The following is a 27,063-nucleotide window of genomic DNA, read 5'->3' as shown; positions in this document are numbered from 1 at the left end:
TCGGTTTTATTAAACCATCGTCAGGTGTAAAATTATATTAAATTTAAAACTCAATTACAATTTTTTACAATTTTTCGTAGTGTAGTTTTTTGGAGGTCGTGTCCAGATATTTTCATATAATGGATCAACTTTATTGTTTGAAGTGATGCTTTTGATGTTTACATCGGTCAGAGATGAAATAGTAGACAACACAGTTGTGTCTGGAGGTGATTCAGAAGTATTACCGTATCCGATCAAGGTTTATTACTGACGGAATAACCAAATAATTTAATTTTAATTTAATAAGTCACAATATGACGCAACTACACTATCTTATGAATACTAGATAGTAATTATCATAAGATTATTTAATAAGGTAGATGAAGAGTTGTCCCTGGTTCGTAATTAAGTATCACGCAGACGTAGGGGAAGTGAAGGTATAGCTACACTCTTTCCTGACCTCGGAACTAGATATGATGAATGGCATGCTTTACTCCCTGGCCAGATCACCCCTCAGGAGAGATGTCTGTATCTATCCAGCATAATTATATGCAACACAAATAAATAAATATTTAAAAAAGTAATATGCGGTTGAACGAACGGACAAACGTATTCGACCTTATAATTATGTGCTAATTTTATTTACTCCGTTCAAAGAACTCATAACAAAGTCGTCTTTCGTTAAGTAGATGTTTTGCAAATCTGTTTGTTGAAGTCCGCATTGCATCTCCATGGTTGTACTGTCTGTACGCCTTGCAGAACAGCATACAGCCAGCTCTATTCAATATGTGAAGTGTCCATGTTTTCAGCGTTATTTTTGTGTGCTTATATGTCGCGCAGTACAAGTTGAATGTTTTGTTGACTTGATTAAGTTGGCTATTGTGTTGCGAGTGACAATCTGAACGCAGCTTCGACAAGTGACTGACTACGTGTGCGTGCTTCGTTTGTCTCCATTGTTAGCGCCCGAACAATGCACAGCCGTTTGCACATCGTCACAAAACAAGCAAAAAGATTGTCTATTGTGTTTTTGCCCCCTTTCGAAAATCGAAACTTAAGTTACATAAATCTCGATGCTATTTAGAAGGGAAATCACTTGCAGGTTTGCATTCTTGTTTCAACGTCCATACCTCTCGAAACTTACAACTGCAATCTTAAAATAAGAACCTGGGACCATACTTAGGATATTAATAAGCCTCCTTAGCTAATGACAACCGTCTCCCTCGCATGTCACTTAATGATAAACCTATATGATTTCTGTAGTTTATAATGGCTAAATAAGTATTTAACCAACCAACCAAACAACAAAGTAACTAACAGGTAGATGAAAAGACTTCATGGAACATAGCCTTCCTTAAGACGTTGAGTGTGTCTCAGATATAATAAAGAAATGTTCCCTCTGTAAAAAAAAACCCTCAACATTTATTGCCGTGTTCACAAAAGTTCTGTATTCTCAAGATCTGTCTCTCTCCGTACATGGGTCAAAAATCTGCATCCACAAATAACTTCCGAAACTTTCTTCAGAAGCTTGTAAAATTATCAAATTGCCCAAAATTATCAGTTATTAATTCCAAGTGGTGTAACAACGTTAACACAAAACTAGCCTTTGGATCTTATGTCGGGGTAGTTTAATCCAGGTGAGATTTTAGGTTCTCACGGCGGTCAGTCTGAAGATGGTTGCCTTCTGGGATGTTGCGTTTTGTAGTCTGGTAGAAGTTTACCGACATTTCAGTGTTGCTTCCTTCATCCATCACCAGGCCTCAGTTCTAAATTGTTAGTTAAATTCTACGAGGCTCCCAGAAGCCAGTCATTTTCAGTTTAATCCAGTGTTTACAGCTTATTTTCCTAAGATCCTTGTTCATGCTGTCCGCCATTATAATTACTTCTAAATCCTGTTGTCTATAGCTTAAATTACAGACCTTTATCTTTGAATGATAGAATGATTAATGTGTCATCGTTGCTTTTGACTCAAGCTGGAAGGACTGAGGAAAACCACAACAGACATTAATGAGGATCGCCCATATTCTTCCCTAGATCTGAACCTGGAACCTTCCGAATACGAAGGACTGCTAACCACTGGACCGCGATATTACAGTCTATTACCGATAGGTGAAGTGTAGAAATTTTATAGTTACTCGTTTAATAAATATCTCCGTGTTTTTTCTGAAAGTAATAAAGTATGTCGAATTAATAAGAAACGGAAATTGTAACATCTGCTTTTGGAACAGCCATTAGTTAAAGACAACGCTCCCTACTTCTGAAGATGACTGTACAATAAAATGCATTATGAAAGTCTCTCCTCCATTTGCTAATAATTACAAGGCGCTTTATCGTGTTTCGATAAGCTACTGCCACTGTCTTACAGTGGGGGGTGTGGCCACGGGGCCATTGTTGGGACATCTCCAAGACAACAGCGCTTGCACGCCGGCCACGTGCTTCTGCGGGCAGCGAGGCCCCCTTAAAACGACGTTACTCGGCGTCACATTCATGACAACGTAGTCGAAGGTAAATTCACCCCTGTGTCTAAGCACCACGTCTTGGAGATGAAGGCTCCTCGTATTCTACCGTGGCAACAGAGACTGTGTTTGTCCCAGAGATATTCCATATTACGTAGAAAGAAATATGGGGATTTCAACCCCAGTAACCATTGCAAGTGGGGGTTCCTAGAAAAAGGTTCTTAGAGTTTATTACAAGTTTGTGTGAATTGTAAGATTCTATAAACTGTTCTTGCCCTTAGGTTTTCGAGGGTGGAGTTCGATGTACAATTACGGCTATCGAGGATGATAGATAAAGTTCTTCGTCGTGGAGTACTGAATCGCCATCTGCCTCCACTTTCTAAACGAGACAAACCCTGTAATCACCATCCATAGCTTGTAGGATCCCCGCTCTGCCGGCTGTCTTCATGCCATTACGAGAGGTCGAGTTGTGAAATTTGCAGTGAATCGCGGTGTCTCTCTCCCCTCGGCCGATTACTTATTTACAGCTAGAGTGCAGGTTAAGAATGCGTGGAGCTTTCCTCTGACGCCCGTTGTACACATTCATGTCGTCGTAATTGGGTTTGTCTTTAGATGCCTAGAAGAACAATATAAGTAGAAAGCTGAATCACTAACGGTTTGATTCATTAAGCTATACCAGTATTTTGTTGTGCATTCTCTATTTTGTGAGGTACATTTACTATACAGGACGCTTTTGATCTGGTTTTACTTCCGTCTACAGGTGATTGTCGTTGTAAACCTTGCAGAAAAATGATGACGGTAAGAAATTCGTAAATTTCGTTGTCCGTGAAAGGTGAAGATGTTTTTCGGTTTGCTGAGCGAGTTTTAAGATCTCAAGAATCATTCTATTTCATTTATTTTTATTTAGTGTTCTGTCTGACGACAGGTCCATATGAACAGATCCTTCCATCCTTTTCTCGGACTGGGACCTGCTCATATACGTTCTTGGCAGATGATCCAGAAGTGGTTTGCCATTGCCTTCTTCTGTGTGTGAATGGAGTAATTGTTGGGATGCCACGGAGAAACCGGGGAAGCCCCCGTGTTGCCTAGACCACGGCCTTGCCCAACACAAGTTATAAATTCGGGCACCGCCGGGAATCGAACCCGAGACCCCAGGATTACAAGGCCAGCGTTCTAACCGCTAGACCACCGTGGATCTAAATCTGTTTCATATCAGCTATTTTTAACATTCATTGGATTTTAATTTTTGTTTTTACTTCAAAACACAAGCCTAGGCATATTTTATGTTATTTCAGTTAGAATTAATTTTACCGTTGAAATTAAACTGATAGGCCCACTTATGTGATATTGATTAGACTTTTCATTGAAATGACACGTGTAAAATATCATCTTTAACGCACGTATGAGAATAAACAAGTAAATGTAGACTACGATGGACAGAATAAGTGGACTTAACCGTGCAGTTACGATCGGGACTATTATTGTCTGTCGGAGTCGTAGCTCTGTAGAGCCATCGGCCACACAGCACAAAAGATATAGTGCGTCGATAATAATAGGCCTATTAACCATAATTAGCATTAGGACAAAACTAATTACCATATTAATACATATAATATGTTATGCTGTGCTGTCAAACTGGATCACGACACTGGCGGAATATAAGATTTAAATTTCAGGGGGCGCAATTAGAAGACTCGTGTCGTGCCCATCCCTCCACAGCGCTTAGTCAGCTGCAGCTGCCTTTGTCCCATTCTTGGCAATTAATTACTTTATCGATATCCTCTGTGATAATCCTTCCTTGCTTTTCGGGTGCCTCTTACGTCCATGTGACTACAATAAATTCCATTACATTCAAACATTATTATATTAACACTTACGTTATGCATGGAAATGATTTGTGTTGAAATTAGTATAATCATTGTATTTATATTAAGATATGCTTGAAAATACACGTATTTATTGAAGCGCTTTGTTTTGTGACATTTGTATTTTTTATTAGCTAAATCATGAACTTTGTACTAACAAATGCATGAAGACGCTTGTATTTATTGATTTAGTTTATAAAGCAATAATTTCTCTGCCTTTTAAGAGCTATTGAACTGTGTGAGGAAAAAGTATAATCACTAATATGGCTGTCTTCTAGGTTGTTGTGCCGTGTAGTCTGATAGAAGTTAACAGATGTGTATCGCCCTGATGATGGAGGCGCAAATAACCTTTGAAATGTTGGCAAACTTCTATCGCACATTTTCTTGTATTATCTCTTTCTTCCTGTAATGGCTTGTTTTATATTTGGCGCATCTAGATAAATACCACATGATCTTCAAAATTTAAATATCAGTTTATGCAGTCTTGTAAATTAATCTTCGTTCAATTTTCAGTAGCAACAAGTGAAATATAAGCCTATGAAGAAACATAAAGGATGTGACACTCAGCTAACGCTTTGAGATAAGGAGTTCATATAAATAGGCTTATTATTTAAAAGTCATTTCGCAATGTCTTTCCATTACAAGGATCAGTTGGCTAATGCTGTTTAGGGAAATAACACATGTTTATTCTGAGAGTCATACGGAACCCATAGGTAGATACACTCTGTGGGCAAAGTGTAGAGATAATGGTAATGTTGGTAGAACATGACGTTGCCTCTGTGCTTTAGAGCAGTGGTGTTAAACCTGGGGTAGCGTACCCGCGGGGGTACGCAAAGACATCTTAGGGGGTACGTGAAATTTAAAAATATATAATATTATTTTATGATAAACACTCAATAATCAGCAATATAAATTTATTTAATTTATTTTAGATGTAGATTATATACTACGTATAACTTGAATTATACACCAACAACTTTGGGGGTACAAAGTTGAAGAGAAATTATATCTGGGGGTACGCGAACAAAAAAGGTTCAATACCACTGCTTTAGATGACTGGGACAGATACAGACTCTTAACCTGCCGAATACGAACTAGGGATTCTGATAGTTGTAATCTAACGTTGAGAGGCCATGTGTAAACAATGTGAGGACGACATAATTGTTAATTCTCTTCACATTACACTTCACAAGAATCATGGTCCCAAGACTTTCATTTCAACAGGGGGTAACCTTAACCAAATGGAAAAATCCTATGTGTTCATAAGCTGTTACGCTGTTCAATTAGCTACGATGTTCCGTCCTTGTAAATTCGACTTATGGTTACGTGTCTGCTTTATTTTCCCTTTTTTTTCTCAGCTGAGCAATCACGGCAGATGACATTAGCGTAGCGAGGAGCTAGTTATCTGTCTGGGAATAGCTCATGCCCCATCACTCATTGTTAATTATCATGTGGGTGGGCTGTTCGTAGCTGCTTTACGTTTCCGAAGTTACAGACTTCTTCGGAACTCTGCAGAGTGTCCCAGAACGACGTATACACACATCCAGTTGGTAAAATAAAGCCATTTTTGTAAACCAAATTATTACATACGTCAGCATCGGCACTTTGCGAATCTGCGAATCTAGAGGATCTAGTTTAGGTATGATCACCGTTGGCGCATTTGACAGCTGTGAGTAACTGACTTTCAGGCAGCTGTCATGAATCTTTTTGGGACACTCTTTATTAATGAGTTAAATGTGACTGTCTGTTTGTCTATATTCCTATTCGTTAATCCGTCAGTATTATAAACTCTAGTGGGATGTATTTTAAAATTCAGTATGAACAGCACGCCATTGATGTCCGTTTCATCTTAACAGCGGCCAAGCAAAATTCTGAGGTGAATATTTCTGTAGTATAAAGTACAGCTGTAGTGGCACTAAATGTAAGGTCCGAAAGATTTGCATGGTGATAAATCTGTAAAAGAAACGGTCTGTTATTTTGACGTTCATAGAACTTTAAAATTACTAAGTAATGGCCACACGAACAAATTTGGTCTGTTGAGTGACTTTATGGTGACATGTTATAAGCATATCAGTTAGCACAACGAAGCTGTTTGTTTCTTCCTTTGTTGTTTGATTAGAAATCTGTCGTAGTAAAGCTGTTAGCCCTTAGACATTCCCAGTAACAACGGACTTTCATCTAAAGTTATCTGTGCTTTAATAAAAATACATCAAAATGTAGTGTACGATGAAAATATCACTGGAAGCCAGGAGAGCAGATAACAGTCTCAAGATTTAAAACAAGCCATAGAAAGGAATTAAGATGAAATAGTGAAGTCTACTTCCTTAATTACCATCATGAAGTCAACCCTCGAAACACGAAGTAGCCTGCTGGAGCTTCAACACTTAACTCGCGTCATGAACAGCGCAAGAACAGCATTATTCATGTGAGTCGTCTAAATAGATTATCACCAAATCAATTGTGTGGTATCAGTAACTGTTACTTTGGAGCATTTTGATTAATTTGAATTATTAAACTTGAATGCTCTTGAGCGTTGTCCTTCGTCTTAGTTTAAAAACCACACAAACGTTTGGAAGCCAGATGCGTTTCCTTCATGAGGCAGACAAAAAGCTGATCTCAGTCCCTGGAGCGTGCATCATTTTATCTAATTAAATCCATGCACACGATATCACTGAACAGTAATTATTCAGCTAGTTAAGTTGCCAACTTTCATAGGGAACTCGTGTTCACAAAGGTCCGCCAGTGTATTCTACCGTAACCCAGCTTAATCCAATCAAGCTCATACTGATTTAGTTTAGTGTTGTCTGATATACCAGCGATTTAAAATTTGAAGTGTATGCTTACATTTTTCTTGTTATTCGAATTGCGTAAGAGATCAATATTAAACAGTGTATGGAGCCCGAAAAGAAGTTTGGGAACGACTGATCTCATATATATTTATGCTCGTTTTGCATGTTTACTTGCATTTTTTTTAAATTTAAATAGTAGGCCTACTATAATTTAATATTTATCCTGGTTGGTTGGAAATATATTTTCCTGGATAATCGAAACCCCGCAAAAATTAAAGAAAAACACTAAACTGGGGAATAATGGGATACTGGGAACGACCCGTTCTTCAAGTGCCTGAGCACTGCGGGTCCCAACTTTTCGTTGGCTTTGATCTATAGACATTCGGTAGGACTCCTTGGACGAGGGATCGACCCGTCGCAAGGCCTCTACCTGTACACAGGACAAACATCCATAGCTTGAGAGGGATTCGAACCCACGGTCCCAGCGACCAAGCCCCACGCCTCAGACCGCGCGGTCACTGCGGACCCAACACATCTAATACGCTTATTATAAACATAGAAACCTTAATGAATCCATTGTTTAAACACTAAGAAATACATCATTGTTGATGCAAAGTAATACAATTTGCCAACAATTGCCATTTACTCCGAAACATTAAGAAGAGTGATAATGTGACCGATCTAATAGCATTAATCGTAATACCTTGCAGTGTTTTTTATTTGTAGTGTTCTGTCTGACGACAGGTCCATATGAACAGGATCCTTCCATACTTTTCTCGGACTGGGACCTGTTCATATACGTTCTTGGCAGATGATCCAGAAGTGGTTTGCCATTGCCTTCTTCTGTGTGTGAGTGGAGTAATTGTTGGGATGCCACGGAGAAACCGGGGAAGCCCCCGGAGGAAAACTCAGCGTTGCCTAGACCACGGCCTTGCCCAACACAAGTTATAAATTTGAGCACCACCGGGAATTGAACCCGGGACCCCAGGCTTACAAGGCTAGTGTTCTGACCGCTAGATATAGGTATATAAATTGATGCTTACAAATGAAAACTGTTTACACTTTGAAAAAACACTTTGTGCCAAACGCGTTTCTACCTCGAGAGGCACATCATCAGTGGCAAACAAATTAATTTATATTAAATCATACAATTTGTTTGTTGTAAAGCACGAAAGTTCGCACTTTATGCAATACCACACTGGACGTTAATTGCGCAAGAATTGGTGTTGTATTGGCCCTACAGGCGCAAGGTCCTTGGCCTAACCCCTTTGCCGCCTCTGTCAGGCAGACAGAAGCAGATCCAGATTTACGATTAAGAATATGGCGGAGAAGCGTACATTAGAACAGTAGGCATATTCATAGCTGTTGCAAACACAAAAACAGAAAACGTCCGGGTGCTGTTATACAAATGTGAACGGTCGTGCAACTGTCTGGTAGCAGCGTCATTTATCACGAAAGTTCACAGTTTAGGCTCAATTTCACGTGAACCTTGCACTGACCTCAGAAATTCAGGTTCCCGTCGTATTGTGATTAATTACAGAGAGGTATGTCAGACAATTTTGACAAGCTACGATTCTGTTGCCGAGAAAGACGTCAGTCTGCGATACCCAAACATTCTAGCATTCCTTCAGCTCAAAATGTCCGTGGTTACCTGCAAGAATGTCACTTGTGATTATGTTTGTGTTGCGGCTGTGTAATGGTTATAATAATATTACAAACAATGAGAATTTAAATTTTATGTTAAATTCAATGTGGTAATTGTTTAGTAAGATTTTGCGTTCTTACGTTGGCGATTATAAAAATGACTCTTCTGAGATGTTTTTCGATGTGGTTGGTAGAAATTGATCTTCATATCAGAGTTGTTTGCTGAAGCTATCATCATTGTCATGACACGGCTCAACATTCCAGAGGATCCCACAAGACAGTCATTATCATCGTCATTATCTTATCATGTCCATGACGGATCTGGACGGCCCTGCCTAGCCGTCTAACGAATTTGTACCAACGGCTCTATCCCAGAGGTAATGAAGCTCTTAGCGTGACCCTATCTATGTCCATAATCCATGGAACTCTACCTTCACGTCACATTTACGTACGCCTTCATGTGTTAGTGCTTGTATCCATGCAAGTATAACTTCAGCTTCACTTCCTGTGGAGACTGGAGCTCTGATATGAGAACCGCAGTGAAGCAAAATTCCAGTTTCTGGTGTGTGTTATTGAGCAGCTTCTGCCACCCGCGAAACACGACAAAGCTTTCAGAAACAAGTGACGAACAGTTGTGCTGAGCGTGTGCTACAACCGGAATGCGATTGAATGCGTTTCCATTAACAGAATTCCAAACGAAATACCACAAAGAGGAAGAATGGAAACAAACATTAGCATAAATAGCTCCAAGAATAGGCATCGAATTTCAATGTTACGCAGTATAAATAGTCCGAACGTACAAATGCCCTAAGTTATATGTTTAGTTTTACCGTTATTAACTACAATTCCTGGTTTATTTTTAGGTGCCAAAAATTAGACGCCGTGGGTTTAATGTAAGTAGTAGTGCTGGTAGATGTAGCAGTGAACAAATTCTTGTGTTACATAGCATAACGAGCCACGGTGGTCTAGCGGTTAGAACGCTGGCCTTGTAATCCTGGGGTCTCGGGTTCAATTCCCGGCGGTGCCCGAATTTATAACTTGTGTTGGGCAAGGCCGTGGTCTAGGCAACACGGAGTTTTCCTCCGTGGCTTCCCAACAATTACTCCATTCACACACAGAAGAAGGCAATGGCAAACCACTTCTGGATCATCTGCCAAGAACGTATATGAACAGGTCCCAGTCCGAGAAAAGGATGGAAGGATCCTGTTCATATGGACCTGTCGTCAGACAGAACACTAAATAATAAATAAATAAAAAATACATAGCATACGCGTTTTGGCTTGGAAGACATTGTAAGTGCTTCCATACGAAATTCTGTTGTGTATTTCTCCTTTTGTTGTAGGCTTGTAAATTCTAATGTTTTGTACATTACTTTCCTGTACTAGTACGCCATCTTTAAATGTTTCTTACAATGCTTCAGAGCAATACTTAACCTGGTCCATGTGATACTATTGCGTCAAGAATTCTTTTCATTATTCTCTAGAATAATTCTCTTCCTATAATGACTTAAACATGGACGAATATTACCTAATTTTGGTACAGTTCCTCCCGTTACTGTATTGGTATTTCCTATTAATTGTTTATTAGCAACAGTAATATGTGCTTATTACAATCTTTCTTCCTAAAATTATAATTTCTTGTGTTTAATAATCAATTACTTGGACCATCTTAATGACCTTCATTTGTTCCAAATCATTTAAATAATTTTGATTCTTTTCGAATTCATAACATAAAAATAGCTAATTAAGTCCTTCGATAAAGCGGCAAGGCTTAAATAATTGGGAACCATGCTATCAACGAAGAACTTTAAAGAGACGATTCCATTCGGGGATCGCTAGCTATCGTTCAGTTCAGAATCTTTTGTCTTTCTGCCACTAGCTAAGAACGTAAAGTTAACATATAACTGGGGATACTGGGAACGACCCGTTCTTCAGGTGCCTGAGCACTGCGGGTCTCAACTTTTCGTTGGCTTGATCTATGGACAATCGGTAGGACTCCTTGGACGAGGGATCGGCCCGTCGCAAGGCCTCTAGGTTTACACAGGACAGCACAACACAGAAAAACGCGGACAAACATCCATAGCTTGAGAGGGATTTGAACCCACGGTCCCAGCGACCAAGCGCCACAAGGCCCACGCCTCAGACCGCGCGACCACTGCGGACCCCTAACATATATATTAGCCCTTTAAATTACAATGGCAACTGTATGTCACACCTGCTTCAACGATCAATAACTATCCATTTTGGATTTATGAGTTTTGTGTTATTCTCACTGTAAACAGGGATTACTTCGTAAGATTTAAGGTTTTCACAGCGGTGAGTATGAAGATTTCTGTCTTCTGGGTTATTGCGCTGTGTAGTCTGGTCGATGTTTACCAACGTTTCAGAGGTCATACTGCCTCCGTCATCAGGGCGATGAATATGAAGATTTCTGTCTTCTGGGTTGTTGCGCTGTGTAGTCTGGTAGATGTTTACCAACGTTTCAGAGGTCATACTGCCTCCATCATCAGGGCGATGAGTATGAAGATTTCTGTCTTCTGGGTTGTTGCGCTGTGTAGTCTGGTAGATGTTTACCAACGTTTCAGAGGTCATACTGCCTCCGTCATCAGTGCGATGAAACGTTGGTAAACATCTACCAGACTACACAGCACAACAGCCCAGAAGACAGAAATCTACAGGGATTACTTCCTTAAACAACTTTAAATAGTTAATCTTTGTAATGGTGAAGAGTTTTTTTCCCGATACGTACTAAATTCTGGAACATGAATTGAACGAGCTTCAGCTTCAAAGGGTTGCTCTATAATTCTGTCAGTTTTGTGCAGGTGTGGAACATGGGAAGAACGTCGATTAAGGCCGACTGAAGACAGGACGTTGCCCTTCAGCAAGCATTAGAAGGGTGATCAAATAAGCGATAGATGTTAGAAGTGTGCAACAGATTCTACATTGATGGGAAGTGCACAAACAATTTTTATCGGAAATCCTGAATGGAAGAAACCACTTGGAAGTTTTGAGCGAAGGTGAGAAGGGGAGGTAGGCATTTTAAATGGACGTCTAAGAAGTGAGGTTCAAATGCTTGGGCTTGATTCATCTGGATCAGGATACGAATCACTGGCGGGTTGTTATGAACTCGCGGTTTCGATACAACACGACATATTTCTTTACCACTTGACAGAAAACTAGCTTCTCGTTTCTCAGGAAGGGTTGTGCCCTTCCCACTTCTTTTCGCCTCATTTAAAATCTTGATCTAAGATGTTAGCTGTTGCAGTTGCATGTTACTAAACAACACGCCTTATTTAACATTATTTCGGTGCCATCATTTCTTGCACTCATCCATTCCACCGTATTCTCTGATAATATTCTTATTTCCTAGTGAAATAGAGCATGTTATTCTGCGACTGGCCCATCAGCACTGATGTACTACAGATCAAAGTGTTATTTAAGCTAGATGATTAAGTTCTGATAGTTTATTGTAGCTACGCGGTATCAGAAATTATAAGATTACGGCTTCCTTGCTGAATTTTGTTTCGTGTAATCTCGTTATTTCGTGTCAAATACAGCGAGGTTTCTACACAACGCAATCGTGAAGGACACTTATGTGTTATGGGTCTGTCCGAGTTGCCTGGAGGAGCGTCTGATTGATCCATCTCAGTGCGCTCCCAAAAAAAGCTTACAGTGCTTAGTATTATGGGTATTTACTTCCAGATGGACTTCCTTCTGATCTGTAGGAACATTTTTGTGCTTGTTTGTTTATTTGGGGCCTGTACTCTTATCCGGCCCTTCTGATGTTCTGGACATCAGAAACTGATGTTTTTATTCTTTAGATTAATAACTCTTATTCTTTCTTCGATTTGCAATAATAGACCAGCTTTCTACGAGCTATATCATGCAGGAAGACAGTGTAGCATGTGCACTTGTGCCATTATTACACCTTTTATGCCATCTCGCTAATGGTTCTGCCCTGTCCGCCTTCTCACCTGACAGCACATGACTGTCATTAGCCACGTGTTCCGTAATGGACAATTTTGCCGCAGGGCCGGCGTACCAATCCAGTCCTCCTCTTTCAGTAACCGCAGCATGTCCCATACCAATTAGGTAAAGTACATTGAAATCAGGGGTAAGAACCTCTGAGGATATCAAACTGCCCTCCAATGGACTGCATATCGTGTCTGTTGCTTAAGACATAGATAGTTTCCAAATTAAGTAGATAAATGACTACAAAAGCAATTTCAAGACGCTGGCTGTGTGTGATATCTTAAAGTCTAGAAAACGCGATTGTATTTGTTTTGTTAAGAGTAAGTTCTAGCGGTAATCTTCTAGATTTGTTCTCATGATATTATCAGTGATCTGTCAACTACAAACATATACCATTTAAAGCTATTAGCTTGATTAGACAATATAGGCTAGATCTATTATCGTACTTTCTCTATTGGATTTATTAATTAAGCAAACGATCCAGTAGTAAACTGATCTGTTGGTGACAGAAAGCGATGGATCGACACCGCAAATTACAAAGCCCGCCATTGGGCACGATGTTTGTAACACTGATCCTCAGTTCTCATCCCTACAACCATTTTCTCAAGCACTTTTTTTATAAATAAAGTTCTTCCATTTCTTTCTAGGTCTTGTATATAAACGGTCACTTTCTAAGATTTTCTTCTCATCATCAGGATTCTTTTTCTTCTTCCGTTTCTTGACAGTTACTTCGGTCTTCCGGTGCCAAATATTTTCTTCCATTCTTCTCTATTTTCCCATCCTTCCGGAGTTAGTTTCCACTATATCAAGATTCTTGTAATTCCGTCGTTCCAGCCTGGTCTCGGTCTTCCTCTCTTCCTTCTCTCTTTTTGTTGCCATTTCATAGTCTTCTTTGGCAACCTTTCCTCCTCCATCCTTTGCACATGTCAGTACTAAATCAGTTTTCCTTTCTCTATATCCTCTATTATTATATATATATAGTATATCATCAGCATTCTGTATGTATTAATTTGTCACCATCAAGTCTCCATGTCCAGACCATAGTAAACTGACACAGCGTTGCAAGCTTTGCTGCGCTGCAAAATGTGAGTTGTCTTCATTCCCTGGGCTCCGCTGCTATTTTTGCAACGTTGCACGATTTTACTCTGGCTTTAAAGCGTGCAGTTTGGTAACGGCTACTATAGTCATCCCATGCATTAAGAACTTATCTGTCGGCATCAGTTCAAGTCGTAGATACCACCTGCAGAAACACATGGCACAAAACTGAGTTGGCAGTATCTTAATGCGGATAGCTTGAATAAGCTTAACAATGTGGAATCCAGGTGCCGGTAGTTTTGAATGATTCACATACGTCTCAAATCGACGCAGCCGATATGGACTTCTTCATGAGGACAGAGCGAAAAATCAGTTGCCCCAGACGGTGTCGGTGTAATAAGGGGAAGACTGAAGACTTTTATGTCAGAGAAGTTACTCTGGCATACATACGCCAGAATTGTTCTTCCACGACCTCCACAACAGAATCTCTATGGTCACCGAGTACCACGAGTCTTTTGAAATATGGACAGGACACGTCGTAGTCTGAAGGACTGTGACAGAAGAACACTGTCATTGCGCTCGGTGTTAGGGGCTGGTTAATATCTGTACTGTGCAGAAACAACGTGGTATTCACTGTTTCACTCAATTTATATTAACAGTGCTTAATTCCAGAAATGAATAGTATATTTGTGGTATTCAAATATATCTGCAATTATAATCTTCAAGATTTATCTGAAGCTAGTGAATCCAAATGCGTCGAATCGTATAAGTGGGCCAGTGTTACAGCTGTACAGGACAAATGTTTATGTAAACGCTGGTCCTTGGATGCTTTCTTTTTCCTAATTATGTCTCACACGATCACCTCACTTAAACGGGCCGCATTTGTATTTATCGGACCTTCTTAAAAGTACGAATTGTTTTATGGCGGCTAATTATCAGACGGGACTTCAACAGAGGGTAAAAACATGGATGCGCGTTAATCCATAACATGCCTGGAATCTGTTGGCGCGTGCTGCAATAGTTAATTAGACGCAGCGCTCCGTGTGGAAGTATACGGACAAGTGACCTCGGAGGCTTCGTCTTTGAGTCTTGGTTTATATTAATTTGGAAATAAGAGCATAAAAATAAGTGGAAACCCATCCATAAGAAAGTTTTTATTTACAAATCGTTGATTCCGAAGTTGCAGATTATTGTTTCGACAACAAATTACAAAATATGCTTCAAAGTTCTTGTTTCGCAGACATGTTTCTTGCTTTAGTGCACAGAACACACCCTTAAAGTGGCGCTTTTAATGCAGGGGCATTCTATATTTTATTCGAACGGCCTTGTTTTCGATTCTCGGCTCTGAGACCAGCTTCTATACTTGATATTTTTTATGATTCTTTTTTCAGTCTTTCAAGATAAATCAATTATTATACACTCCTTTTTTTTGCATGTGATGTTATAAAATATTCCTACTTGAGATTTGAAATTATTATTTTCTGGGTTGTAACGCCGTGTGGACTTTTGGATAGATAACAAAGTTTGGAAAAACGTACTGTCCTAAAGATGGAGGAAATATTTTCCTTCGAAACGTTGGTCTGTACCTACAAGTACACACAGAAGACGTACATCGACAAAAAATCTATTTTAGTTTATGAAAAGTCTTTCAGTGACAAAAGAGAACGTACTACTATTTTGACGACGATTATGATGATGATAAAGAAGTGAACGGAGATAAAAGGCGAACGAAAGTTGTCTTTGAAGTGACTGGTTGAAAGCGTAGCAAATAACCCAGTTTCCCAGTTGTAGTAAGAAGACACAGACTTGCGTCTTTCTTGTCCCCAGCCTGGTTTTGTGTCCTGATTACGGTTGCATTATGACTGTTGTTGTTGCTGCCATTGTTAAAGGGGTGAAAAGAGGAATTTGTTAGTATTTGAAGAGGGTGCACCCCCTGTGACAGGTGGTGGCGCCAGGCTCTCACTGACCGAACCGCCCCTTCCTTTCACCCCCTAGTGACGCCTGACGCCACGTTCTCAAACTACCCCAGACAAATGTGTTGTCTGCCTGACATAAGGTTGGGAAGGAAAGAAATGCCTCTTTTGGTGTGACAAGTTTGTTGGGAGAGTGTATAATTGGGGATTGGCTAAGGGTTGTGGTAGAGTGGGTGGAATCCGAGGTCTCAACATGTTATACTACCCCCGTATTGTGCCGTTGAACTTATCTTGATCAGCAGGCAGAGCATTGGCAGATGGAGCTTCGATCGCTGAAGAACTCGCATGCTGGCAACTGGAAAAGCAAACCTCTGCGTAGGATTTGAGGCTTTCACGGCAGAGAGTCTGAAGATGGTTGTATTCTGTGTTGTTGCGCCGTGTAGTCTGTTAGAAGTTTACCGACGTTTCAGAGGTCCTTGCTTCTCCATCATCGGGGCTCATCGTCATGAGTTTACTTTGTTTATTTTGCGATTTCGTGAGAAAATTTGGTGCAGAGTTTGGAAACAACAAGACACACGTTGCCCTGCATTACATCGCCAATTCGATCAGGAATATGATTAATTTTGGGGGTTGACCGAGGTTAAAATCTAGGGAGAGGCACGACGTGCTGACCGGGTCTGCGGTCCAAAAGCCTCTTACCTACTGGATAATAAGGACATTTCCCCGGGAAGATAAGCGGGCAGAGCGTGAAGCATACTACCTGCCTCAGTCAAGTGTAAAGATATCAGAAATGCGAGGAGGTCTGCATTCATTCACTCACCTTAAACGCTTTTTTGTCCTAGACACCTAGGCGACATTACCTTCACCTTTGGCTGCATGCATACGTCGGTCAATGACAAGTGTGCATCTTTAAAGATGGGGTCAAGCTGCCTGCGGGTTGAACTTAACTTCTCCAGGACCAACTACTGCGTTGCGCCGGCCCACTTCTTGTCTTGTCACATCTATGGTGTAATTATTTTATTTGTTAATTATTCTGCAGTAACTGGTATTTAATTAGGTCTGTTCCGTTCATAGTAGGCACGTGGCTTAAGGCGTGGGTTTTGATCGCTCAAACAATGGAATTCAGTGTTTAAATTCCACTGGAGGCACGGATGTAGTCTGTGTCCAGGTTGCAAAGGATGCCCCCACCCCCTCCTGTCAGATGTTTAGGAATTTGTGCTAAAAACTGGCAAAACCACAAGGACATGCCTCATAACAGGCCAATGACGATGATGGTAATTAATTACATCTGCTCTTAATACGACTACAATTATTGCACAGGAATTATATTTGCCTATTAATCGTGTGTTAACCAATTAACCCCAACATTCTAAAGGATTTGTTATTAATTTATCTCGTCAAGAAATTCTCTGGTATCATGGAACTGTTACGTTCATAACGAAATTGAATCCTTAATGGGTTATCACCAGGCAGTTTAACCCAGTTGAGTTAGGAATAAAAAAAGAATCAGTAAAATGATGTTCTTTTAGATCCTGTGTAGATTTGTCGGTAGATGTCAACGTTTCGGAGAAACATACTCTCTCCATCTCCAAGGTTGAAGATAGAGCAAAAACTCAGAAGAATAACGTCATCATCTTTACCGCCGTGAAAAGCTAAAATCTTACCAAATTCAGAAAGTTTAACACATCTGGGTTATATTTAGTAGATGCTCAATTTGAATTTTAGTTAAAGGTCCGGTCGAATTGTAGCTCAGGCGCTACAGGAAAATCACGTAACATGTGTTAGTTGGCTAAGACAGTGTTTTGAGCCCACTGGACTTATTCTGTGACAACTAACAGATTCCAATAATTTATACAGTTGAAACAACAGTGAAAAATAATGTTACTGAATAAACGCTGTAGAAGCCTTCCGTGGGCCGTTGGATGAACGGACGGAAGGGTGGACTGATGAAAACATAGAAAGGAATGAAGAAGTGGGAGTGGGTCCTGGCAGACCCTCTTTTCGTTGTGCCACAGAAGTCGTGGACAAGAAGCTGTTTAGCACGAAATCACTGTGTCAGGGGACAACGGAAAGGGAGGCTGAGAACAAGTGAGTAGAGTTATATTTACTGACAAATCCACTGAGGGATGAAATAAAAAGGAACTTTTTCCACACAATAATCTTTCAAAAAGTCTCTTTTCATAAAGACGAACGTCAAAATGTTTGCTGTTATTTCTTTTTGTAACGTCTCCTTGGAGACAAGCAGCGCATTGTTAAAAAGTTTGGACTCAGCGCTGACCAAAGCTTTCTTACTGTGTAACGCCACATTAACGAACACGTCACCCTTCCAAATCTCAATTTTCGAGGGAATTATGAGAATATTGTTATGCGTTCCTTTGATAGTCAATCAAATGGTGCAAAGATATGAGGTTCTACCAGAATATTATAAATGGTTGCCAGATAATTGTGCTTTAAATTCTTTTCATCTACACAGACAACTGCAGATACAGGTCTCCCTGTGCCATAAAATATATGGGAAAACATAAACAAATGTTTACCTGTGGAGGAATGTAGTTTCGAATGGAAAATTTTGTGATAAAGGAACAGGCGTTGAGCCAACAGGATAATTAATTTGTTCTTATAGTAAATTTTATATTGTAAGTGATTTTTCGCCCCCCCCCCCCGGATAAAATTCCTCGTAAAGAGTTTGTTGCACATAATATATGATATGGCTTGTGTCGTAGGCCCTTTAAAATGCTATATAAATTTTGAAGATGACTGTCTTCATTTGACACACAATTTTATTCTAGATAAATGTCTTCTAGGACGTAGTCTCGTAGAAATTTACCGACGTTCCTGAGGTGTTTACTGCCTCCATAATCAAGGCGATCGTCGGTAAACTTCTTCCAGACGAAACGGCCCAAAGTCCACAAAAGGCAGTTATCTGAAATAAAATTGTGTATAAAGTGACTTGGATGACAGGGGTTTGATTCCGTAGAGGGCAGGCACTTTTCTGTTCGCCGGCATATCCTGGTAGGCCCTGCGACTCGTCCAGACTCCCACCAATAGACACTGGGTGATTTTTCGGTCCTCAAAGCAGCCAGGGCGTGAGGCTGACCACTGACCTCTGTCTGTTGCTGTTATGAAGTGTGAGTGGAGTTATTTTTCCATTCCGCCATGCTTCTTCATACGTGACGCAGTGCTTAAAAAATACCTACACTTTTGTCGTAATATTTACGAAGGGCGCATCAAACAATGGCGATTTCTGGCTCTTGTCATTTGACTCCTTTGGGAGACTGCGAAGTTTGATTTTGATTGTAATTTGGATGCATCAGATTCTATTAATTCTTTCCAAAAAGTGCTAAAGTGAACCCATATTGTGACGATAGTGAATGTCGACATGTAGGCTATTAGATTTGCAAAATAATTCGTTTAATATAAAATGAAATTTAGTCAGTTTGTTGTGGGTCTGCGATAGGAGTTGTAGAAAAAATTATTTTGGCCACTTTCGGTCCATTGTCACGAAGTTCAAATCAAAACTTACAAATTTTCTAAAATTCTATTTATGTTACACATGGGTCACATCTCAGGTCCTATTTCCTCTTTAATCGCATTGGATTAGGGTGCTCATTAAACTAGTTACAAAGAAGTTTAACTTTAGTGAACTTCATCGCGAGCTAAAGTTGGTTATCTTCTGGGATTTTACATCGTGTCGTCTGGCAGATAACCGAAGTTTGAGTGAACCTTACTACCCCCATCATTATCGTTCAATACCCTGGTGATGGAGAAAGTAGGTCCTTCAAGCATCCGTTAGTATCTACTTGAGTACACGACACAACATCCCAGAAGAGAGAGATCTTCATGCTCGTCGCAGTGGGAACCGGAGATCTCATATGTTTATACTCGTGTAAGAAGCCAAGGTCAATTAGGAATACATAACAGCAAAATTGTATGCAGGAACTACATACAAGTGAGTCTCGTTATACGCGCTATCTATGTTTTTGTGTCAGTGGTTTTATTTTAGTGTTTTGATTAGCGCCAGTGTTTTGTCCGCAGTCACATTTTAATGCCGGTTAGCTGCGTAAATCTTCCCCAGTATCGTTTTACTCGTTTGCCTTATACGAGGTGCGATCGGAAAGTTTCAAGACTGCGCCTATAAAAACCCGTACACTTATCTCAGGTATTAAATTCATCCATCACCCTCGAAGTAGTTCCCCTGGCAGTGAACACAACGATCCAAGCGCCGCTGCCAAGCCTCTAAGCATCCCTGGAAATCTTTCTTTGTCAGCCTGTCAAGCACCATCTGCGATTCTGCCTGAATCTCTTCTATCGTTTCAAATCTCCTTCCCTTTAGCTGAATTTTCATCTTTGGGAAGAGGAAGAAGTCACACGGCGAATAAGGAGGGTGCGGTATGACGGCCATGGTGTTTGAGGCCAAAAACTGCCGAACTTTGAGGGCGGTGTGCGCTGGCGCGTTGTCATGATGCGTCGCATGTGGAGTTCTTCCTTTAGAATCAGCTGACAGGTCCCATAGCCTATCCCAACAATGTCGCACAAGTTGTTGATGGTACGACGTCGATCTTCGTGAATGGCCTGCCGAATCTTCGTAACATTTTCGGGCGTTGTGCTCGAAGATGGTCGTCCAGAACGCTCGTCATCATCGACAGAGGTTCGGCCATTTTTATAACGTGAATGCCACACAAAAGTTTGTGCACGACCCATTGCGGACTCCCCAAATGCTTGCTTTAGCATTTCATAGGTTTCCGTAGCCGTTTTGGCGAGTCTTTGGCAAAATTTGATGCACACGCCATTCCGAAATCGCAGGAGGGTCGGTGTAATGCACTACCAAAACGCCCGTAACTAAGAAACAAATGCTAATTCGATGATGCCGGCTGGCACACTGATTCACTATGAATGTAGGCCGCACCCCCTAGCGGCAGAATCTCGTACTACATCCGGTTCGCCCTCTATTGACACAGTCTTGAAACTTTCCGATCGCATCTCGTATGTGGAGAATTGCTGGAACACACCCCCTTGTGTAACGAGTGATCTGTACATGCATTCTGAGTGGAGTAGTCAAATCCTTGCTAAATCTTAAATGCTAAACGTTGAAATTCATATATAAATTTCATGTGATGAATTGGGCCATTTGCTGATGTGATTTTTTTTTTGCGAAACATAAATCTACTCACTTCTATCCACGCACGTAAATACCCTGACTTTCTTAGCGGATTAAAAGCAATTCAACATGTAATCTCTAGTGCCTCATGCACATTATCGCCTATTCGGCATGATGTAGTAGAACGTAATGTAACATTGTAAATGGTTCAGTTCTCATTTCCCGCCATTTTGAGTATTCTACTGAAGGAAAGAAATGAATACAAAAAGAGATTCAACAGAGAACTGAATAATTGGACATGATTATTGTTTAGCACATAATTCGTCTTCGAGATTATCCTTGACGTCAGTAGTTCGTAATCGAGAACAGTGAAGTTCTTTCCGAGATGAAACATTCGAAAAGACGATAGACATGCAGACAGACAGACATTACTTCTGCACTTCGGTTTTATCTTATACATGCATGCCAGGATGACGAACCTTAAGAATCCAAACCCGTGCACCTTGACAACGAAGCAGACCAGAAGCATTTTGTTCCGCAACGTAAGGATGCAGTCGTAAATGTGATAGGCCGATTGCAGTAGATTGACTGATGTCTGGTTTGTGTTAGAAAATTTTATTTAAGTTCGTCATATTTATTTATTTGCTCATACATCGTGTGAGAGTCAAAACATTGTCTGAGATACAAACAATAAGAGTTTAACCACGTTGCTTGATATTAATTACTGAAATTAAAACAACCTGAAAATGTTTTACATACTTGCCAGGTAGCTTACTCTCTCTTCCTTCCCTCAGTTATAAAGTGGCGTAAGTAGGTTAAATGAGTCGTGATTCTGTATTGTTTAAGACAAATCAATAAAATATGGATACCTGCTGTTGGTTTAATCTGTCAGCTCCTATACTGTATTCGGAGGAGTGACGTCTTCGTTATGTATTTCTGATATCACATCATATCAATATCGTAGGAACCACAAAATATTACAGAAATCACTATAAGTTGCAGAATCCATTCTTGCACTTACCGACTTCATCTGTTGTGAAGTGTTGCATAGTGACTCTGAAAGAAGTGAGCTCAAAATGGGTCTACTTCGCCATACAAACTGTAGGAACATGGGCCATTCATCTCATAATAGCACTTTAAACTTTTCATGCGAAACAAACTTGTTACTTGAGATGGCATACGCTTTTTAAAATAAGGACGTACCGTTCTACAGCACAATTAACTGCAATTTTGGCATCCGTTAATTGTCATAAGTTTATCTTCAGTTCCCATCTTTTAAGGCTCATAAATATCGTTGCTATGGTAAAGTTTTGAAATTGCCTGCAGTTTGATGGCGTGACGCACGGGTCGACGCAACTTCCGTTTTGAAATCCTTGCGGCCAGCACCTTCAAACATTAGTAACTCTAAAGATGGCTGCCTTCTGGGCCTTGTAGTCTGGTGGAAGTTTACCGACGTGTCAGAGTAGACTCATCGTCCTGATGATGGAGGCAGCAAGGACTTCTGAAACGCTGGTAAACGTGTACCTGACTACTCGGCGCAACATCTATCTTCTGACCCACCGCCGTGAACACCTCAAATCCTAATTATTAACCATGTTCCAATAGGGTCGACTTTTAAACCGGAAAAAAACTCACATCTTTGGATTCCGAGATATCAGTTCTGTATAAGTGTCTGTGGTATGTGGAGAAGAAACCGATTTGAGGAAATAGAGACTTTGACGTTTTACTTTTGCTTGAGTCTCACACCTTTTTGTACCTAAAGCATAAAATGATCATTATTTCCTTGAACAGTATTAGTCATTTTATCTTTCTAACGGTGAAAGGCGGTGATTTGTTTGCGATATGAACTGAATTTTTAATATTATTTAGAGCTTCGGCTTGGATTATCTAAAAACGTAAGGTGGAGACCCATCCAGAGACGCACATTTGGAAGAATAATGTGGAAACTGATCTTTAAAAAATATTACATGACAGAGTGGGTTGAATTCATCAGGCACTTGAGATAGAAATTAATCTTCGGATTTTATTAAATATAGAACGTGTGAAACGTCATGACTAGGTATGCGACTGGTAAATTCTCAAGGAAATAGCTTAGTTGGTTTCTCTCATACCGAGGTCGCGGTGGGAATGCGTCTGTTTCTTTGTGGTTGTAAGCACATTAACAAGACATTCCTATTACTTATTCATTGATAATGCTTTACGAAATAAATTCAATTGAACGTAAATTTTCCGAAAGGTTTATGCAAGTTAATTGACGGACTCCGAAATTTCCTGTCGACAGTACGAAATTGAAATAGCTTGTTAATAGTAAGCCCATGCGGAAAATTTGATACAAAATGTGATTTCATGCTTCTTTTTTTACTGATAAAGTTTGTACTTATCGTAAAGTAAAATTCTATACTAGTGCTACTTTGTTAGAGAGTAATTCACAGCAGTAGAGGCGGTAAGTAACTGTAATATGTTGTAAGTAAATGGGATTTACGTCAAAACGATGCGTGCACTACGGCAATCTAACTGATCTGTGCTCTATACTAAAGAGTTATTTTATTGGTGGTCATAGTCAAGGCAGCCCTGTAGGTCCGTGGTCTCAAAGAGATCATTGGCTCTTAAAGAGATTTGATTTATTCAATTAGGTAGGTTATTATTGCTTTCAGACCTGGACCTTATAAGAACCCTGGTGAGGGTATCTCCGAACTTGGGTAGTGCTACGTACCCATGAGCCTCTAGTGCTACCTTGGCTCTTCCTAGCTTTGAGCTTCCTTAGGGCATTCCAAACACTTGGTCTGCTCCAGAGGAAGCCTGTCTACTGAAGGATACATAATATAGATCACTTTCTTCTTTGGGTCTGCTAGCATTCCGCCAGCTCTCTGTGGCGGTATGTCAAAACAGCTGGCATCTATTTCATATTTTTGCAGGAAGTACCAGCTCCCGTGATAGTATGCCAGAACTTCTGGCTCCCAGAGAGGTGATCTCTTTAGATAAGTTAGGTTTCTCACACGTATAATCTGGTGAGCTCCTTCCCCCGGTTGTCATCTCAGCAGCACCTGGTTCGCTGATACCATCAGGTCTCTGAGGTGTCACGTCAGAAGTACTTGATTTCAGGCAAGAGAAATCGACTTTCAAAGGTTGGCTCCATATTGGACAACTCCTTTGTATAGCTTCGGCCCACTCAGAAGCTACACACAGAAGGCCATCTTGGTTTGCCAAAACAGTTGGCTCCCAGCACTAAGGCTTGTTCAAGCCACGAGCCCTCCTGTGACGGCATGTACGAACTACTGGCTTTCCTAGGGGATGACGTCTGTAGAAGGTGTGGGCAGGTTTCTCACAACTAGAGAGTCCCTACCCCTGGTTATCTTCTCAAAATCCCCAGATTGGCCAGTACTGGTAGCTCTCTGCGATGGTATACCAGAACTTCCAGATTCCTGCTGCGAAGAACCAACTTATAGATGGTTGCTCAGTAACTGAGTACCCGTTTGTATGACTACCGCTATTACTCTTTTACGCTCATGCTCAGTTATCGTTCCACGTGAACCGAGAACAAAGGTCAAAACCCGCAGACCCCATGCAGATGGAAGGAATTAATAGGACGGTGTGCTGCCCGAGACCCCGAAGGGATTGTTAGCGACTTTGCTAAAACCATCTCAGTGCTATGCAGCCCTCGACAAGATGCCTCACACATTGGCGTTGGTTGACCAGAGCCTTGTTTACCGTCCAGGGGTGTTAACCTCCTCTGCGAAAAGTATGTCAAGGGTTGGATTTTTGAGGGAACGGTGAGAATCTTCATACTTTTAAATTGATCATCATTTGGGTACCTAAATGTTAAATATGTATTATTTTAATTAGCGTTTCCTTGTCTACGTACGAGCGTAGATTCTTGCTTTCAGAGATGTCTTGGAGCGTGGTTTTCTGTACGTATGTAAGGTTGAATTTCCGTTCCGCAAAAGCAGAAGAATAGCGGGACAGCATATAGGGAATGAACATTTCTCATAATAATTAATTACGTGGGAATGAAAAGACCACATGTCAGTAATGTGAAAAATAGCGTTTATGGAATGCGATTCTTTAATTGTAGGCCCAGAAAGTTATATGAAAACATCGCATATCCCGTTCACATCTAGATTGTTTGAAGTTCATCATTGTTTTACAAATTTTACGAGGTCTCTTGTCACGAACTTGTACTGTTTTCATAAGTACGCTCTGTGTTGTAGAGGCAGAGTATTGTAATATTGATGTTAAATAGAAACCACAAATTCTGCCTCTGTGACACGTAACTGTGCAAGAGATGTTTTCATTTTTTACCAACTCTGGGCACAAAATAACAAGTCATATATTTACCTGTTTCATGAATGGCAAGCTAAGAGTGGACACAACGAAATATGTTACGTGTTGTTCGATCACATCACTAACCACGCATCTGAAACTGTCAAGGAACTATTTTTTTCCGACGAATATCGTGCCAAAGAAGGAACTGTAGTTTTAACAGATTTATTGCAATATTAGCTGGTAATGGGAGATTCCAGTAAAATATTTTAACATTTCCCTCTCAGAGAACGCTGTGTCAGGAAACTGAAATATTCTTCGCAAAACAGACACGATATTTGCAAGCGGTGGAATAACGCAGATTGTTTGAACAATCAGATAGAGAGAGAAGTTTTCAGTATCCGTGTGAAACGTCAACTTCAGCACAGAGTATGAACGGTGGTGGTACATAATATTATATATATATATATATATAATTGTATATAAAAAAGAAAACACCGTGTTAATATGTGTCTGTTGTGGCAATCATATTTACGCCACAGTCCTTCTGCACAAATGTACAAAAATTTAACCACACTTTCAGCATGTCATTGTCTGTCCTTCAGCAGCATTACGACCAGGCCTCGGCAGTGTTGCCAATGATGTAACGAAAATGTTAAAAATTGTCCTTTCTTTTTGAATTCCCCTCTTAGAAAGAAGACTAGGAAAAGGAGAAACGGAGGACGTTCAAGAACAAGAGAAGAATTACCTTGACATGTCACATGTTACTAGAGCTGACACTGCTCAGCAGAGTAAGATTTGTTGGAGGTAGACGGTCGGTTTTACTCTGCTGTGGCTTCGCTTCAGAAGAATCTGCCCCAGGTATCAGACGAGAGAAGCGCCTCTGGTGATTTTCACGAAGAGAAATCTTTCAGTCGAAAATCAGGCATTTGTCGTTCAGTCCAGAACTCTGTAATGTGACTGACTAAGGTCTCGGTTACTTTAAATAATTTATGAAACTTTAACTTTACTTGAATCGCCCTGATGACGGAGGCAGTATGACCTCTGAAACGTTGGTAAACATCTACCAGACTACATAGCGCAACAACCCAGAAGACAGACATCTTCATACTCATCGCCCTGATGACGGAGGCAGTATGACCTCTGAAACGTTGGTTAACATCGACCAGACTACACAGCGCAACAACCCAGAAGACAGAAATCTTCATACTCATCGCCCTGATGATGGAGGCAGTATGACCTCTGAAACGCTGGTAAACATCGACCAGACTACAGAGCGCAACAACCCAGAAGACAGAAATATTCATACTCATCGCCCTGATGACGGAGGCAGTATGACCTCTGAAACGTTGGTAAATATCGACCAGACTACAGAGCGCAACAACCTAGAAGACAGAAATCTTCATACTCATTGCCCTGATGACGGAGGCAGTATGACCTCTGAAACGTTGGTTAACATCGACCAGACTACACAGCGCAACAACCCAGAAGACAGAAATCTTCATACTCATCGCCCTGATGACGGAGGCAGTATGACCTCTGAAACGTTGGTAAACATCGACCAGACTACACAGCGCAACAACCCAGAAGACAAAAATCTTCATACTCATCGCACTGATGACGGAGGCAGTATGACCCCTGAAACGTTGGTAAACATCGACCAGACTACACAGCGCAACAACACAGAAGACAGAAATCTTCATACTCATCGCCCTGATGATGGAGGCAGTATGACCTCTGAAACGTTGGTAAACATCGACCAGACTACACAGCGCAACAACCCAGAAGACAGAAATCTTCATACTCATCGCCCTGATGATGGAGGCAGTATGACCTCTGAAACGTTGGTAAAAATCTACCAGACTACACAGCGCAACAACCCAGAAGACAGAAATCTTCATACTCATCGCCCTGATGACGGAGGCAGTATGACCTCTGAAACGTTGGTTAACATCGACCAGACTACACAGCGCAACAACCCAGAAGACAGAAATCTTTATACTCATCGCCCTGATGATGGAGGCAGTATGACCTCTGAAACGTTGGTAAACATCGA

The 27,063-nt window shown here is 40.6% G+C and overlaps 1 protein-coding gene across 2 annotated transcripts in view; it reads left to right on the top strand.

Moving 5' to 3' along the window:
• The window catches only part of LOC110826542 (prostaglandin reductase 1), a 239,427-nt gene that overhangs the window by 144,289 nt on the left and 68,075 nt on the right, over positions 1-27,063 (top strand). Inside the window, exon 10 of one of the 2 annotated variants that reach the window (XM_022057273.2) lies at positions 11,552-11,636. The exons of the other annotated variant lie outside the window; for it this stretch is intronic. Within the exon in view, the coding sequence (XP_021912965.2) occupies positions 11,552-11,621 (70 nt within the window). The 3' untranslated portion in view covers positions 11,622-11,636. Of the gene's footprint in view, positions 1-11,551; positions 11,637-27,063 lie in introns of those variants that run through there. 2 annotated transcript variants of the gene reach the window in all.

The sequence above is a fragment of the Zootermopsis nevadensis genome, unplaced genomic scaffold (assembly GCF_977971745.1).
Source record: "Zootermopsis nevadensis isolate Lab colony 2312 unplaced genomic scaffold, Znev_1.0 Znev_ptg000012l, whole genome shotgun sequence".
Classification (NCBI taxonomy): domain Eukaryota; kingdom Metazoa; phylum Arthropoda; class Insecta; order Blattodea; family Termopsidae; genus Zootermopsis; species Zootermopsis nevadensis.
The sequence above is the reverse complement of the archived record's forward strand: the minus strand, read 5'-3'. Positions and strand labels throughout refer to the sequence as shown.